The following is an 18,608-nucleotide window of genomic DNA, read 5'->3' as shown; positions in this document are numbered from 1 at the left end:
CTGCTTTGCAGGTTAAACTATAAAAACATTTATATTACCCTATAGACTTTACATCTATGGACTTTACACTGGAACTAGTGCCCTGCCTGGGGTGTACTTATTGTAGTTATAATCTGCAATGTTCACTATGTAGGGTGTATGGTGCTATTTAGGATGCAGCTCCAGACACTCCATCGTTGTTTTGCTGCATTGCTTGTGTTGGCTGAGGCGACAACATTATGCACATGTATACAGGCAAAAAGATGCTTGAAATCCAATCTGATGGTTCACATTCATATCTCTGCCTATGAATTGGAAGCATATTCGATCTAGGATCACAAAACGTGACTCTATCTGATTTGACAAAATTGAATTTGACATCTTCACACTGAAAAGATCAAATCTGAGTCATGTTAAGGCTAAAAAAAATCAGATTTAAGTCACTGCTGGTACAAATGGATCAGACACAGCAGTGTTGCTTGAGTTTTTCTAAACTGTATCAACTCCCTCTCCACTCTGTTATAGAGGTAAAGTTAGAGACAATAGATCATCTGTTGCTGTACAGTTTGCGTTGATCATCCTCTAGTCCTTCATCAGTGGACACAGGGCACTGTTAGCTGAATTGTTTGGTTGGTGGTCTATTCTTAATCCAACAGTGAAACAGAGGGGTTTAAAAGCTCATGTAGCACTGCTGTGTCTGGTCCACTCATACCAACACAACACACACTACCACACCACCATCACGTCAGTGTCACTGCTGAGCTGAGAATGGTTAACAACCCAAATCCACCTGCTCTGTGGAGGTGCTGCAGGGGTCCTGACCATTGAAAAGCTGGGTGAAATGGGGATAAGAAACCAGAGAACCAGTCAGGCCAGCTTCTGTAAAGCCAGTGGAGCTGATAAAATGGACAATGAGTGTGCATACAAGGTAGAGGTTCCTAATTGAGTGATGGTTCTGTGTGTTTATATGGAACACAGCTCTATTTGGAAGACTTAAATGTTAGAGTTTTGCTCTGCTCTGTGTCCTGCAGGTCACTTAGAGGTGGTTTGCCTGTTGGTTGAACAGGGGGCAGAGGTCAGCTGTAAAGACAAGCGAGGATACACACCTCTTCACGCTGCTGCTGCCAATGGACAGATCAGTGTAGTCAAACACCTGCTCAACCTGTCTGTGGAGGTATTATATGGATGTACATATTTATGTACATGTTTACCCATACACCCTGTCGCATTTCTTGTTCTTATTGTCTACAGCTCTCCCTACCAGTGCATATGTTCATTTTGAACTGTATTTTCACACTGAAACCCAGATAATCCCATGTTACAGGCCAAAAGTAAGAAATCAGCCAAATATTTATTGATTATTATTATTATTATTATTATTATTTTAACCAGGCATGTCATTTAGGACAGCTTTTTATCTTCAGAGCAGCCCGGCAAAGGCAAAGCTCTTGAAAATACACAAAAACATGAGAAAAGCAAAATGTTATGAAAGTGATAAGACAAAGAACAAATACAAAAACAAAACACAAAGACAACAACGGTATTGAGAATAATATTATGTACTAATAATAGTACATTAGTCTCACAGCATTTTTGTTTATCCTTTAAAATGTTTGCTAGAGAATTTTTAAAGGCTGACCTGGGGATAAATTTATCTAATCTTAATAGCTTTAGCAGTGAGTTCCAGTCTTGAAATTAAATGAAGACAGACCAAAGACTGTACTTGTTTTAGGGACTTTCCAAGTCATCAGACACATCACAAGTGTTATAAGCCGGAGCCTGCAACAAGTGACACAAATGAGGAGGGGACAATATTCATATAATTTGGATAATTTGTCTTAGTTAACTTACAGTCATGTTTGACAACATTGTTTAGATATTGAAGCTTTAATTAATTTGTTGTGCACATGCACTTAAGCACACAGCATTTATGGTGAAGATCCCGTCATGTAAACCATGCAGGGAATGTGAGAAACAATTATACAATTTGTGAATTTTTGAGCATTTATAACGGGAAAAAGCCACAGTAATATTAAAATATTGCTGCTGATGTTTAGCCCAAACCTTGTGACCTTTGTAGACAAAAATATACATATTCATGTTCTGAAAATATAGCTAAGGTGTGTGTTATTTATGGCCTACAGTGTGCAGTGTTCTCTCAAGACTCTTATCCATTGACTTAATGATAGACTGGAAAAATATTCCCAGAAGTAGTACTGTAATAGAAAAAATATATTAATGTTGTTACCTTGCTCAATTAACATCTGACCACAAAGTCTGTAAGTATTATATTTATTGGTACTTTTCTCTGTATCCCACAGATTGATGAGGCTAATGCATTTGGAAACACTGCACTTCACATTGCCTGTTTTATCGGTCAGGACGCTGTGGTAAGTGAGCTGATTGACTACGGAGCCAATGTGAGCCAGCCCAATAACAAAGGTTTTACCCCTCTGCACTTTGCGGCTGCGTCCACGCATGGAGCACTCTGCTTGGAGTTTCTGGTCAACAACAGTGCAGATGTTAATGTGCAGGTGAGCTCTATAAAGGCCTAGTGCTGTCTCACATCTGTTTTTTTTTTTCAGAGCATTCTACTGAATAATATCCATATATATAAAAGTAGGATTCTCAAAATAAATAAAAAAAGTACATAACTAAGGAGGTGGTCATAATGTTATGTATGATCAGTGTATATCAAGTAACAGGCTTTAAACACAATTTACAAATGTAGGGGAATGCAGAGGATGTATAATTTTGCTGTCACTACTTAATGGCAATACATTTTGTCTCACAGAGCCGAGACGGGAAGAGTCCACTTCACATGACGGCAGTGCATGGACGCTTCACCCGCTCCCAGACCCTCATTCAAAATGGTGAGAGCTTTTGGATAGCTGCCAGTTATTTAAAACAAGCTTTTCAGAATGATGATTATGATAATACACTTTCTTACTGTAAATAATAAGTAAGCTTGACAAATACACATTTTTGCAGCAGTGTTGTTTTAATATTTGGATGAAGTCTTTGAAAATTATCTAGTTTCATACTATAATATTTTATGATTATTAATTGTTTAGGCATAATCTGATATAGGCTATTTGTCCATTATTTGGAAGTTTTGAAACATTCTTGTTGCTTGAAGAATTATAACTGGTACTAATATAAACAGAAACAATTGTATAGGCTCGTTTAAAGTTGTGTGCTTGTAATGATAGGTGCAGAGATAGATTGTGTGGACAAGGATGGAAACACTCCTTTACACATTGCCGCTCGCTATGGCCATGAGCTCCTCATCAACACCTTGATCACCAGCGGAGCCGACTGCACCAGGTTTGTTCGTGTGTTTATGTAAACTTTTAAAAGTTTGGAGGATTATTAATGATGCACATTCATTCTGAGGCTCAACTCTCTTTCTCTCTCTCTCTCTCTCTCTCTCTCTCTCTCTCTCTCTCTCTCTCTCTCTCTCTCTCTCTCTCTCTCTCTCTCTCTCTCTCTTTCTAGGAGAGGAGTTCATGGGATGTTTCCACTGCACCTGGCTGCTCTGTATGCTCATGCAGACTGCTGCCGGAAACTTCTTTCTTCAGGTAACCCTTCATTTTTTCAATTATTTTTTTGATAATAATTATTACCCAAAAAAGTAATTTCTTTAATGTTTAAATTGTAATGTTTAAAATGTTTAAAATCATGAACTGAGATAAGGATAATGCTTTATTCCTGCTCCATAGATGAGTAAAATTTACTGATTTTTGCAGTTTTGGATTAGTAAAATTATCATCAAATGCAGGAGACAGACCAAAAGTACTACAAAAGAGTACAAATCTAAACATCTAAACAACAAAAGTACAAATCTAAACATCTTGATTATAAATGTTTCTGGGGTAATGAGAAATATATCTGCCATGTACAAACAAGGGCCTTTTTGCCCTCCAACATACTGTTCCACCTTAAAAGTTGCTGATATTATTAACATAAAAAACACTGAAAGCAGCAGTTCCTTACAATCATAGACATTTACTTTAAGTTTGTTATAGCTAAGTTTAATGAGCTAAACTCACATTCCTCCTTTTTTCAAACATTTTTTTTAATCATCCAGCACACTTCAAACTGTAAATTGCCATAGCTAAAACTTCACTCATCTCTGCTCCCCTGCTGAGGTTTGCCATGAGGCCCCTGCCGGCCTATGCTCCCCATTATCTTCAAACTGCACAGTTTTGGTCTTCCACATGATGGCTGATGCTTTCTGGAAGCCTTATGTTCAGTAGTCACAGCATGCGATTTTCCTCTCACATTATAGCTGTGTGCGGGTGCTGTTCTGTTGCCCAAGTTTGAGCAGTTTTATAAGCTTGATTCACGGTTTATAGTTCAACACCCTTAAGAGAGCTTTTGAGGATCTTCTGGAGTAGGTCTTTAAATCGTAGAAATGGATCTTTTTGAGTTTGCTGAGGACTGCTGAAAACAACATTCCCTTAGTTGTTTGTGCAGCTGTCTCTGTCACATTTTATTACTTGTCCATTAAACTACTTGTTGAGGTCAATGAAAAATCCTCATGTTGATGTAGGTCTGTTGTGAAATTAACCACTAATGCTTCATATATTCTACGTTTTGTACATTATCAGAGACCACATAAGCAAATGAACAATGTGACATGGTTTGATGATGTAGCCGTATATTTGTCTTGATGCAAATTTGTGCATCTTACGTTCTCATAGGCTCAAAACTCCAGACAGAAATTTTGGACACTACACATATAATGGGAAAGTTGTGTTCATTTGATTGTTCACCAAACTATCAGTTTAAGTCTTCCTTGCACTGGTTCTGTGTATATCACTGCGTTTATTTTTTTCCCCTTTGTCTGCTGGTATTGCTCTCTATTTCTCTTGGGGCTTTCTTTTCTTCCATGCCCTTCCTCTTCATCCCTCCATCCTCACTAAGGCTGGAGTTATAGTATGATATGTGTGCTGAGTAACGATTGGGTCATGTGTGCAGGCTTCCAGATTGACACCCCGGACAGTGTGGGCCGGACCTGTCTGCATGCAGCTGCTGCTGGAGGGTGAGTGTGTCTGGGTCAGGCTCTTTCTCTGCTGACACAGAGTAGCACTGGCATTCTGCCTCATCTGAATATCTGACCGTAGGACATGCTGTAAAAACAGAAAAATTTAACTTAGTTTGTTGCAATTCAGGTTATCTTTCTTTCTTTATTTAAAATAATATTATATACATATATATATACAGTACTGTGCAGAAGTCTTAGGCACCTAAGATAATTATATATATTTAAACTAATGCCTTCTCAGTAAGTGTGGTGCTTGTATAAAGTTATATATAATCACAGTAAATAAAAAAAAGTAATAATATAAAACAAATAATATAAATAAATGATATTTGTTTCTATAAAGTAGTAGGTGTGAGTGTGATTAATTCTCCTTGATTGCATGAATTAGTTATATCAGCAGGACACATTATTTAAAATCATTATTTAACAGGTAAAACTAGGTATTCGAAGACAACCTCAAATAATATGGATTGCCACGAGGAGAGATTTGGAAAAAGTTATATATATATCATCATATTTTTTTTTCTTCAATTCTGATTAACATTTACTGTAATTATTAAGTGTAACTAAATTCAATCAAATTATTATAGATATAGATAGAAGGCACGGTGGCGCAGCAGGTAGTGTCGCAGTCACACAGCTCCAGGGACCTGGAGGTTGTGGGTTAAATTCCCACTCCGGGTGACTGTCTGTGAGGAGTTGGTGTGTTCTCCCCGTGTCCGCGTGAGTTTCCTCTGGGTGCTCCGGTTTCTTCCCACAGTCCAAAAACACACGTTGCAGGTGGATTGGCGACTCAAAAGTGTCCGTAGGTGTGAGTGAATGTGTGTCTGTGTTGCCCTGTGAAGGACTGGCGCCCCCTCCAGGGTGTATTCCCGCCTTGCGCCCAATGATTCCAGGTAGGCTCTGGACCCACCGCGACCCTGAACTGGATAAGCGGTTACAGATAATGAATGAATAGACGGAGTTAAAAATATATAAATAATACACTCTCAAAATTAGTATTTATTGTAAATAAGAGGCATTCTGCATATTAGTTTTAGAAACATTTTTCACAGTGCTAGATTTCCACTCTTAATATTAAATTATTATAATTAAAAATATTAAATATTATCATAATATATATTTGAGTCTGTGTGAGTGCCTGTGCTTTAATCTTCTTCTGATGTGAGTTTTGTTGTTGTCTTGGTCAGCAATGTGGAATGCGTGAAGCTGCTCCTCAGCAATGGATCTGACCACAATCGCACAGACAAGCATGGGAGGTAAGATCTTAAAATGTCATATGGATGTGTGTATACTGTCTGTACTACTGTACTGATACTAGTTTGGACACACCTTGTCAAATGACAGGTGATTTAACCAGGAAGCCCAAGAAAAATATTTAAATCAATTTTTATAATACCTGTATTACATTTTCAGTAAAATCAGCAAAACACTATGTTTACTACATTTGTATTACCAGATGATTCCTATAAACATTAATTATATGGGAGGTTATATGGAAGAGTGGTAACTTACCACTTCCCAACATTGTATATGGGAAAATACAACCTTATGCGTATAAGGCTTATACATCAAATAATGGTTTATATTATACCTGTGAAAAATACAATTTTGAACAACATTGTAATGTTAAAAATAGTCTCAGGTCAGCTTTACTGAATGTGTGTTAAGGATGTGAGGCCTGGATTTCTTTGTTATGTCTGGTTGAAGATTAGAGTTATACCTGTTGGAGAGTAGAGTTAGTGCTCCAGCAGTGTGTGCCATTTCTGTCATCCTTTCTGTGTGTATGCTCTGTGTATGCTGTGTGTATGCTCTGTGTATGCTGTGTGTATGCTCTGTGTGTGCGGGGGTATGTGGGTGTGAATATGTAAGTTGGTGCAGTTTCCTTCATGAAATCAAAAAGGAATTTCCCAAAACTGTACTCTCTCCCAATTTCATGTGTCTCACCTTTTGTTTTATATTATCTATTTACTCTGTGTTTGTGTGTGTGCGTGTGTGCGCCTGTGCATGATCATAGGACTCCTCTCCACTACGCAGCTGCCAGTCGTCATTTTCAGTGCCTGGAGACTCTGGTGTCCTGTGGTACTTGCATTAATGCCACAGATCAGTGGGGGCGTTCTGCTCTGCATTATGCCGCTGCCTCAGACTTGGAGAGGAGGTACAGTTGTCATTTTCTCAGATGATTCTTCTTCTTGTTATTATACAGTCTGATATATGATAAACAAGGCTGCCTGCATTTGGAGGATTGCAGAGTATCAATTTTAATTTTCTCTAGGCAGAGGTTGTGCATCCTTACTATGAACCAGTGCAGTAATGCATTGCCTCTGCATATATATTTACTTTGTTTATTTTTAAAATCTTTAAAAAATGCCTATTATTATATTAATGTTTATTTTTTAAAAGCCCCATTAGATCAGTTTTTTATTTGATCTCTATCTTACACCCTTATTTTGCACATTTTGCACTGTTATATTATTTTCTTTGTCCCAGGGGTGCTGCTAAATATTTTGGGCCCCATAAAAATATATCACTCTGGGCCTTACCACCCCAGGATATGCCAGCTCAAAACAAATGTAGCATTTGATGAAATACTGTTACACTCTGTGCGAACAATTCTGAAGACCAAATTTTTTTACAGTTTAAAAATGATCATAAATTACTATAATATGTTAATCATACATAGGATAAGATGTAAAATATCTTATACCAATCCATTAGAGTTTCACATATTGCCACAAGAAGGCTCAACAGTGATGTCTGGCATCTCAGACCCACCCCCTTCAAAGGCAAGAATTACAGCCCTACCTTACCCTTTACCATCAGCAACCATAAATCCACACTGGTCTCCTTGGTGGTAGCTCCTGGCTACCTGCACGGCCACTTTCAGTTTCCACTTCCTTCCTGATTTTGTGACTGAAGCTACTGCCTTTACCACTGCATCCTTCGATCCTGACAAAATCATCTCCCAACTCACCTTTGCACATTTAAATTCCTCAACTAAACTTGCTAGTGGTAACTCCAGTACCCCTCTACCATACCATGCCATGCTATTTAAACACTTCGGCTCCCCTAGCCACTTCCTTATAGCCTTGTTCATAACCCTTTCCATCCTCTCTAATTCTGTGTTTGAAACGGTCAATGGCCACCTAATGTGAGGCAGTAAGCCAAACTGCAGACACAGCAATTTCAACTTCCCTGTCAATCTGTCAAACTTCCCTTTCATTGATCTATTAATGCTATTAACAGCCTATGCCAGTGCTGCTTTTAGTCCCACCACTTGCTCAGTTTAGCGCTGCACTATACCATGTAACTAAACTCTTCACTGGTCTCTCCAGTACTGTAGGGATCATTACTCCTTCTATAAAATATTGAAATAGAAATAGTTTAATCAAATAACTGGTTGTCTATTTTGATTAATAACATCACAGTGCGGCTTATTATTAGCAAAATCAGCATATGTTATGTTTATGTTTTTGAGACTCTCTGGCTGCATGATCCTGTGAGCACAAAGTCAAACAGTGCACACTGACATGGATTGATGATAAAAACCTGTTCAGTGACTGGTGCTGGAGGCAGAGAAAAGTTGTAAAATAAGCAGAATAACACAGATTCTATGCTGTTTAAAAGCACTACTGGCCAGCTAACAGACACTTGTGCAAGTACACTTGTATAATGGACATGTTTCAGAAAGTAAATTACCCCCCCCACCCCCATGTTTTATACTAAGCAAATTAAAAATGTAATAAAATGGCTTCATTTTATTTTGTGTTATTTGTTTTAAGTTATAGACTCTCTCTCTCTCTCTCTCTCTCTCTCTCTCTCTCTCTCTCTCTCTCTCTCTCTCTCTCTCTCTCTCTCTCTCTCTCTCTCTCTCTCTCTGTGTGTGTGTGTGTGTGTGTGCGTGCGTGAAGGCGACGTGTAGCCCTGGAGCCAGAGAGTCCTGGAGTACAAGCAGAGAAAGAGAAGGAGGCCGCTCTGTAAGTGCTCTGAGCTGGATGAGCGCCTTCGGGTTGCTCTGCTTTTTGTTCTTTTAACTGATGACACTGTTTTTTAACTTTGTTTGGGAGGCTGTATGTGCTTTTTGCTCTTATGTTGCTGCAGAGTTTTCCTTTTGGACTGTGTGTGTGTGTGTGTGTGTTCTGTATACAAATTTGCCTATAGGTATGAGTGTGTGCACCTATGTTTACATTTTGAGACATAATGTTGTGACATTTGTAGGAAAACTGGGACTAAGCTAAAATGTTACCTTGAATTTTAAATGGCACATTTGTTTTTTACAAAAAGGTTGTTTCATTTTAAAATGGAAAGAGTGGAACTATTTCTTTTGGTTTATGATGTAACGATTAAAAATTTCTTCATAACTTTCATATATCCACTTGCCATTTTATTAGGTACATTACCATATAATGTGAAAACCCTAAATATAACCCTAAAACATTTAAGGGATATTTTTCCACAGTTCCATGAAATTCAGTTCAGATACAGAATTTAGCTTTGTAATTTTGTAATTCTCTTTTCAAATAATTCACAGATATTTTGTAAGGTCTGGACACTAGGAGAGTCAGTCCATCATTATGAGAACACTTTTGTGATTTTTTTTTTTTTTTTGTCTACATTTTCTCAGTAACTGCTTTTTGATAGCTATGATTCTTTCAGTATAATCTACATGTTATGTAGATACATGTTTACCCTCCTATGGATTTTTTCCAATGTATAGCAAAAGCAGAGCTTAATTCTCTCAAAAGGGTTTAATACTGTTTATTAATGGGGAAAGCTGAAATGCTCTGCCAGGTGTTATATAATCTTTAGGAGTCCCATATTCTCTATGTCTTTTAGACCATTTTTCCACTTATATTTTTAAATAATTTTTCAACTCATCTATCTTTTAACTTTCTCTTCCTTATGCAAATTGCCATATATTAAAAAAACATTGCAGAAATATCTTATTGAAATTTTAATACTTGTATTTTAGGGGCATTTTAACAGAAAATTGAGAAAATGATTAATGGTCTCTGACTTCTACACCGCATTGTACATATTTGTGTGTGTGTGTGTGTGTGTGAGAGAGAGAGAGAGAGAGAGAGAGAGAGAGAGAGAGAGAGAATGAGAGTTTGTCTATAAGCGCATGCAAGGGCATCTGCCACATTGTATTCTCTCTCATGTGCACACAAATGAGCATGTCACTCATCATCTCACTTTATCTATTTAAGGGCTTTATTTGAATAAAAAGTGAGCCTTGGGGACTGTCAGTTACTACTGTTTGCATAGTTTCATTTTGCTGTCTTCACTCCTCTCACGTCAGCCCCTGATGTCTTTGTTCTGTGTCCATACTTAATTTACTCACACTCTGACCTCCTGTGTTGTATCTCTGTGTGTATGGGTGTGTGTCTGTGTGTGTGTTTAGGTGCCTTGAGTTCCTACTGAAGAGTGGAGCCACTGCTTCACTGAAGGACAAGCAGGGCTACAATGCTGTTCACTACGCTGCTGCCTATGGACACAGACACTGCCTAGAACTGGTGGGGCACACATACAAATGAATACACTATATGTACATCCATCCATCCATTATCTGTAACCGCTTATCCAATTTTAGGGTCACGGGGGTCCAGAGCCCACCTGGAATCATCGGGCGCAAGGCGGGAATACACCCTGGAGGGGACGCCAGTCCTTCACAGGGCAACACAGACACACACACATTCACTCACACCTACGGACACTTTCGAGTCACCAATCCACCTGCAACGTGTGTTTTTGGACTGTGGGAGGAAACCGGAGCACCCGGAGGAAACCCACGCGGACACGGGGAGAACACACCAACTCCTCACAGACAGTCACCCGGAGCTGGAATCGAACCCACAACCTCCAGGCCCCTGGAGCTGTGTGACTGCGACACTACCTGCTGCGCCACCGTGCCGCCCACTATATGTACAATAATGTTTAAAAACCTACTCAGCAAGAGTGTTAGTTTTGGGAATGCTTTACATTATGAGGTCAGGTACTTAATTTAGATGGTTAGCTCTGGATAATAACTCAAGCTGAAGGTACTGAATGAAGCCCACCCAAGTCACTCTCAAGAGCACAGTTCAACTAATTTCCAGCCCATTGCTGGTGTTTTTTACCCTTTTAGCCTCTTGGCACTGGGCATGGTTTTCAAAGCTGCTTCAGTCTAATCTTTTTGGCCAGTGTTTTTTTTTAATGATTATACAAGCTGTGTGTGCCCCATTGAAGATCTGTGCCCATGATGGGTGCCAAATATAAACAATTTGTACAAATGCCTGGACATTTGCATGGTTGGCATAATACTGGCTGTAATTTTAGTGCTTGTGCAGCAGTATTTCACTATATATCACTATATGTAATTGACATCTGTTGTCATATTTTGTGAAAGTGCTTCATCTGCTGGCAAGTTCTAAAATAAGTAGTCTTGTTTTACATAATCTAATTTCCTGTTGTCTTTTTAAACCACGGTTATTCTGCCGTGGAAATTGAGGAGTTATTCTGCATGGAAATTGATTCACTGAGAGATAATTTATTTGTTTATTAAGCTCTTGGAAAGAGAAGGGAACCCTCAGGATGAGATGGATAGTTCAAGCACAAGGAGCCCCCTGCATCTTGCTGTGAGTCAATTACTCATACATTACACATTCATTTTAAAGAATAGTGTTAATATTTGTAACCACTGTCAATTGGACTTAAATGTTAAAATTGCTATTTAAAGTGGCATACACAAACTCAAAAAATGAAATTGGTGGGAATATAATGGCTTAAAAGAGATTAGTGGAACATTGCATTAGAAGGACAAGTGCTTGCCCTCTGCTGGACTGAACACCTGATCTCCCTCGTGGTCATTGTGCAACATATCTATTTATTTAAAATATGGGACACACTAATGGCTGCTCTCACAAGAAAACTTTTATCGCGAAAAAAAAAAATAATTTGAATGATTAAATATATTAGGACCTTTTAAAACCTTTTATGTGTACAGTAAAGTTGTAATTGGGAATACAAATTCCAAATTCAAACTTTGTTGTAAATTTATGGCAACTGTATTTTTAAAAATGACATTTTTCATTTTATTAAACAAAAAAAAAAAAAACATAAAAATGAAATAGTTAAATGTGCATCAATTTGTTTATTTTCTTAGGGATAATATTGTATCCTAAAGTACATGTGAGTTTTGGTTTTGACTAGTTAAAGATCATAAATATTGAATATTAATAATAAATTTTTAAAATAAAATGACAATTATCTTTTTAATACAATGCAACAGTTACCAAAAAAACAAAACAAAACAAAAAAAACGAAAGACTGGGAGAATGTTTGAATTATGAATTAGAACAAAAATGCTGTAAAATTATTCATACACCCAGGTCTGGGTTTATATTTTCAGCACATTCAGCCAGAAGCCATTTTTTAATCATAATATTTATAGCGTGTCATATCGTCATGGTATGTTTAAATTTGAAATGTATTGTTTATCTATAGTAGCTAAGACAATATCATGGTGATTTATCAAAAAGTTTTCTACAGGGGACCTAAGGAAGCATTGCAAATTTGTAATTTTCTTAGTGTTTGAGTTTGTGGTGCGTGTGTGTGTGTGTGTGTGTGTGTGTTTTGCAGGCATATCATGGCCATGCACAGGCTCTGGAGGTATTATTGCAGGGTCATTGTGAGGTGGATCAAGGGGATGAGGTGGGCCGCACTGCTCTGGCTCTGGCTGCCCTCAGGGGCCACACAGATTGTGCCCTGACACTTCTGAACCATGGAGCATCACCACGCACCAGAGACACCACCCGTGGGCGCACACCGATACACCTTGCAGGTAACACAGTGCCGTGTGTCTGATGTGGGAAAGATAACAAATGTACAGCAAGTAAGGTGCTCTGCATATAAAAGCAATGGTCATTAGTAAATGAATCTCTGTGTACCTCACAGTGATGAATGGTCACACGTCATGTGTGCGCCTCTTGCTGGAAGACTCTGACAGTACAGACCTGGTGGACACAGCTGATTCTCAGGGACAGTGAGTGACCTCATTTTAAATTGTAGTTTACTATAGTTTTTGCATTTAATGACTAAATAAACCTTTAAAATCACATACATATAAATTTAAAACATTTTTTTCTGACAGGATTTATGTTTAGTCCTACACATTTTTCACAGTTTTAAATGCTGTGTAGTCCAGGACTGGGCTTAACCTGGGAAAACAGCCCTTAATCAACCAAACCATCTCTTATGCCAGATGCATGCAATTGTCATTGGTATATTTCAGCGACTGCAAAAATGATTTTGAAAATTATTGTTTATTTGTTTGTCTATTTATTGACTTACTTGCCTGGTTCACAGTATAATTTGAGATTGTGATTAATTTTTTTTTTTTTTTTTTTTGTGAGGACCCCTCTGATGCTGGCAGTGGTCGGGGGTCATGTAGATGCTGTGTCTCTGCTGTTGGAGCGAGAGGCCAATGTCGACGCAGCTGACCATCAGGGACTGACCGCACTTCATTTAGGGGTGAGTATAATGAGAGTAAAATTAGAACAGACTTTATTTTGTGACCATCACCCAGATAGCAAAGAATTTGTGGCTCAAATGTGGGTTCTCCTATGGCCCACATTTGGCCAGGAATGATGGCATTGACTCAGTTGTCTCAAATGTCTCTGCTGTCTGGGGCTCTCTTTCTCTCTTTCAAATACACACGCACACACACACACACACACAGGTTCTTTACAGTCTATTTGAGGATATATCTTGTGCTGGCAAAGAATATTTGCAACTATTCTATTTTCATACTGTTATCAGGCTGGTTTATGGTGATTCAGTTAAGGTGTTAGATAATTGTCTTTATGTTCTACTCTCTCTCTCTCTCTCTCTCTTTCTCTCTCTCTCTCATATAGCCACACAAGTTTGAATTGTCTTTAAAGAAACATTTCTCTTTTGTACACAGCCTAAACTTATTGTTTGCCTTCTTTGCCTCATTTTTTATTTTTATTCCTTCTGTCTCTACCCTTCCCTAATTTTCACTCTTTAATTTCTATTCTTTCTCCTCCATCTCTCACTCCTTCTTTCCATTCTATATATTTTTTTCTCTCTCAGTTGTTATGTGGCCAGGAGGAGTGTGTACAGTGTTTGCTGGAGCAGGAGGCCTCTGTGCTGTTGGGAGACTCTAGGGGCCGCACTGCTCTGCACTTGGCTGCAGCTAGGGGCCACGCATCCTGGCTTAGTGAATTGCTGAGCATTGCCTGTGCTGAGCCACCCTTTCCCCCACTACGAGATCACCAGGGATACACACCCCTGCACTGGGCCTGCTACAACGGTCAGTTTATTCATCAGCTCCTTCCTGCCCCCTTAGTTTGTTATTAAATGAACAACTAAATAAATTTGCATTCCATGACAAATAGGGGGTAAATGTTTAGTGGTGTAAATCCATTAAAAAATGTAGGCAGGGAGGCGCAGAATGTAGTGTCGCGGTCACAAAGCTCCCGGGACCTGTTCTCCCCATGTCCGTTTGGGTTTCCTCCGGGTGCTCGGGTTTCCTCCCACAGTCCAAAAACATACGTTGGTGGGTGAATTGGTGACTCAAAAGTGTCCCTAGGTGTGAATGTGTGTGTGTGTGTATGTGTGTGTCACCCTGTGAAGGATTGGTGCCCCTCCAGGGTGTGTTCCCCCTTGCACCCACTGATTCTGGGAAGGCTCCGGACCCACCACGACCCTGGTATTGATCTTGATCCTTGGTAGGCAGATAAAAGAAATATATTTGTAGAATGATGGGCACAACAAAATGGTTAGAGGGAATCATTTTTTTTACTTTTTTATAATATTACAAAGTTTTTATGATGTTTCATTTAGAACCTATCAATTTGTTGAGTAAAAGTTTCCGGAAGAGACTTAAAATCAAACACAACAAAGCTCAGACACGAGAAAATGACAGCACACTCACAGCTCAGACAATAAAACACCTCAATATTCCAGCTCCATGAATTTTATAAGTGAGAAATGTGTAGATTTCTCACAGCAGCTGTTGTGCGAGAGAGATAGAGAGCAAGAGAGAGAGCAAGAGAGCGAGCAAGAAAGAGAGAAAACATTGGAGATTTAATCCATATTTCAGCATAAAAATAATGTAATCTACCACCTGACTTTAACAGACGCTAATACATCATTAAACTCTAAAACGAATTAATTATGGGATGCAGTTGTGACCAAATTTGGTAAAATATTTAATTTGTCTTAAAAGAATTAACAAGTTAAAATTTCCATATAAATCATGTGTTAAAGAGTAAAGAGTTGACAGCACTACTTCTAAAACATTGTTATTTAAGAACAATAAACACAGACACAGACAGATATTTTTGAACAGTTGTTATTATTAGATATTAAGTGAAACTTTTTAAAAGTGTATGTCCCTGATGTGGCACATCTGCAGTTCTTTTATGGCCCACATTTGGCCTTAAAAAATGCTGTTGACTCAGGGTGAGCTGGCTGCTTTAACTCTGCCACAGGTCCAACTTATAACTCCAGATGTCAGGTGTATTTGTGGAGCAAATCTAGGCCCACTCGATATTTGGCCCATGTCTGGACCATACCATATATGCCCTTACCCAGTCAAACCCTCGTCATGACATTTAGCCTATGTCTGTTTGACACAACACCTGCCAGTGCCGGGACTGAGCCATGAGTCCCAAAAGTGAGACAGATTTGTCTCAAATGTGTCTGTTATCTGGGGATATGTTGTAATGGCTCAAAGTTTACATTAAAATAATTAGCTGGATTTTGTAGTTCAGACGATCCTTTGGTTGATATTTTGTTCCATTAGTCCTGTCAATGAAATTATTAGAAATTTCTGTCCCTCGTGGTGTATTTAGGCTACTTGCTTCTGATTTTAAAAAATGGCCAAAAATGAACATTCTAACAATTACAGTAATCACAGGGTTACATTTATATGTTTCTGATCATACTGGCTCATGAGTCTTAGAGGGAGAAGTTTGAAATGGAGGCACCTGTCTGTGAAGCCTCTCAGTCTCAGTTCATTCACTAGTTCTGTATGAAGTGAAAGTATATTTGGACACTGGCTATATTTCTAGACCCCATATAAAAACGCAATATCAACAACAACTTCTTGTACTTGTGTTCATCCAGATTAATCTTAAGTATGTGTCTGTGCCTGTGTTGTAGGTCATGACGGCTGTGTGGAGGTGCTACTGGAGCAGAAAGGCTGTCGATGTTTTGATGGAAATGCCTTCACCCCGCTGCACTGTGCTGTGTAAGTCTTTAGTGCTTCTGTTTTTATCTGTTTTCTTCCTCCTCCTGTGCGTTCAGTGATTTAATTTTTTTAACTGTTATATTTCTGCTATTTTCTAGAGTGACTGATAACGAGTCCTGTGCCACTCTTCTGCTGGAAGCCTTGGGCTCAGAGATAGTGAACTGCAAGGACTCCAAGGACAGGTGCGTGTGTGGAAAAGATAATTTGGCTTAAATATCTGGCTACATTTGTTGCTAAGCTTAGAACTGTCAGTCTTTTAACCCCTTAAATCTCAAGCGCTGATTCTCAAGCTTTTTATCTGGTTTGACACTGTGGTCCAAAATCTGAAAACAATCCCATAACTTTTTTCCATTAAAACTCAATTAAATGTGATGTTGGTGATTTTAATTAAATAAACACTTTTTATAAAATTCTGAGAATTTTCTGAGACTTCCTCACCATTTGCCAACTCTCAGGTTAGTTTGGCTCTGGTGTTTGTACATAGCCCTAGCTCGGTAAATGTGGAAAAAATGAAGAGTCTCAGCCTGAAATGGCTCAGGCTTTTTCTCTGAGTGTCGCTGACTCAGACATGGTGGAGAAATGGCACCTGAAGGTGTTTGGATTCTAGAGAGACCTCTGACCATTGAAAAGCTTGAAAAGTGTTGATGATGTTGTTCTAGTTCTGCTCCATAGGTGGGTAATATTGACATATTTTTGCTGTTACATTTTTATATGATTACTTAAGGTGGAACGGACTCACTCTCCTGACAAATTCAGGAGAACTGCATGAAAGTAAATACACACCGAAAGTGTTACAAAGTTAAACAGCGTGAGTTATCAATGAGTTTCTGTGGTAATTCAAACAGTGAATGAAAACTTTACTGCCAAGTCACACTTAAGTCCAGTTTCATCTTAAAAGACACAGCGCTGCTGAATGAAAACCAATGGGGTGGAATTGTAAGAACTGTTCCCCAGAATCATTTACGTTCCTTTTAATATTATGTTAAACTAATATATTTCAGGACGCCTCTTCATGCAGCTGCATTTTCTGGAAATGTGGATTGTGTACAGCTGCTCCTGGCCCATGAGGCACCTGTGGATGCTGTAGACCAATCAGGGCGCAGTGCGCTCATGATGGCAGCAGAGAGAGGTGCAGTGGGAGTTGTAGGTATGATGCAGGTTCTCTTTCCATTCCATTTTCATTCCTCAACTGATTTTAATAGCACCTGTCAGATAACATGTTTGACGTATTGTGATATTTTGAACAGAAGCTCTTCTCACCAGTGCCAGTGCAGATCTAAGTTTAACAGACCACAAAGGCAACACTGCACTACACCTTGCTTGCAGTAATGTGAGTTTCCAGCAGAGGGGACCATTTGTAAATTAAAGGTTTAACTAAATATCCAGTGCTCTTATAAGTTTGAGGTCTCACTCCTTGTCTTATATTTGCTTTTTTTCAGGGGAAAGAAGACTGTGCTCTGTTTATATTGGGAAAACTTCCTGATGCCACACTTGTCAATGTCACAAACGCTGCGCTCCAGACGTAAGTGTGTTTAACACAGCACTTTAAAAAACAAAATATATTTGTAAATATACACTCATTATGATGAAGCTGGAACAGAAGTCTATAGCTGTTTTATTCACAGTAGAAGCTTTATCATTAATGTCCAGATTTGCAGTTGGCTTCAGGGGAAATGTGTACTATGGTTTTATGTGATTGTATATGGAAATTATTTGTTGTCTTGTTCGCTTTTCCAAGAAAGAAAAATACCATCTACATTGTTACCAGCTTGAAATGCAAAGGCTAGTCATGGCATAAGAATTTATATATGCCCAATCATGTGTGTTATTGTTCTGTGTGTTTCAGTGCACTCCACCTGGCTGCACGCAGTGGTCTGAAGCAGACGGTGCAGGAGTTGTTGTCTCGCGGGGCCAGTGTGCAGGTTATGGACGAGAACGGTGTGTGTCAAGTGCCGTAGCTGCATGCGGCCTGCCTCTCCATACACATTTAAACCATAGGATGTGGTTTCTGCAGCTTTTATCTTCCTAAAAATGTTTTCTCTTTTTTAGTGGAGCTTTCTGCCTCCCCCCCTTTTTTTTGCAGTTTTGCAAAGCTTTTGTGTATACAGTCATATGAAAAAAGTTTGGGTACTCCTGATTAAGTCAAACATCTGTTGATTTTCATCTGTCAACCTAATTTGACCTGTGGAGTTCATACTTCTGCACATGACTGTATGTGTCGCCGTTTGTGCTTGACCCTGTCTTGCTGGCTGTGTAATAATGTGATGCCTGCTCTCTCCCACCCATTCACCCATCTCCCCACCGCCGTCTTTTGTCCCATGG

The 18,608-nt window shown here is 38.9% G+C and overlaps 1 protein-coding gene across 2 annotated transcripts in view; it reads left to right on the top strand.

The window, feature by feature from the left end:
* ankrd44 (ankyrin repeat domain 44) overlaps positions 1-18,608 on the top strand; it is a 38,415-nt gene that overhangs the window by 15,696 nt on the left and 4,111 nt on the right. For both annotated transcript variants that reach the window (XM_066686313.1, XM_066686312.1), the window contains exons 7-27: positions 1,011-1,153; positions 2,301-2,513; positions 2,774-2,852; positions 3,192-3,306; positions 3,478-3,560; positions 4,963-5,026; positions 6,220-6,288; positions 7,047-7,187; positions 8,941-9,006; positions 10,434-10,545; positions 11,575-11,646; positions 12,650-12,851; positions 12,965-13,052; positions 13,423-13,540; positions 14,123-14,342; positions 16,199-16,286; positions 16,385-16,468; positions 17,288-17,433; positions 17,534-17,616; positions 17,726-17,808; positions 18,133-18,224. In XM_066686313.1, coding sequence (XP_066542410.1) covers positions 1,011-1,153; positions 2,301-2,513; positions 2,774-2,852; positions 3,192-3,306; positions 3,478-3,560; positions 4,963-5,026; positions 6,220-6,288; positions 7,047-7,187; positions 8,941-9,006; positions 10,434-10,545; positions 11,575-11,646; positions 12,650-12,851; positions 12,965-13,052; positions 13,423-13,540; positions 14,123-14,342; positions 16,199-16,286; positions 16,385-16,468; positions 17,288-17,433; positions 17,534-17,616; positions 17,726-17,808; positions 18,133-18,224 — 2,361 coding nt within the window. The remainder of the gene's footprint in view (positions 1-1,010; positions 1,154-2,300; positions 2,514-2,773; positions 2,853-3,191; positions 3,307-3,477; positions 3,561-4,962; positions 5,027-6,219; positions 6,289-7,046; positions 7,188-8,940; positions 9,007-10,433; positions 10,546-11,574; positions 11,647-12,649; positions 12,852-12,964; positions 13,053-13,422; positions 13,541-14,122; positions 14,343-16,198; positions 16,287-16,384; positions 16,469-17,287; positions 17,434-17,533; positions 17,617-17,725; positions 17,809-18,132; positions 18,225-18,608) is intronic.

Source organism: Hoplias malabaricus, chromosome 12, assembly GCF_029633855.1.
Source record: "Hoplias malabaricus isolate fHopMal1 chromosome 12, fHopMal1.hap1, whole genome shotgun sequence".
Classification (NCBI taxonomy): Eukaryota; Metazoa; Chordata; class Actinopteri; order Characiformes; family Erythrinidae; genus Hoplias; species Hoplias malabaricus.
The sequence above is the reverse complement of the archived record's forward strand: the minus strand, read 5'-3'. Positions and strand labels throughout refer to the sequence as shown.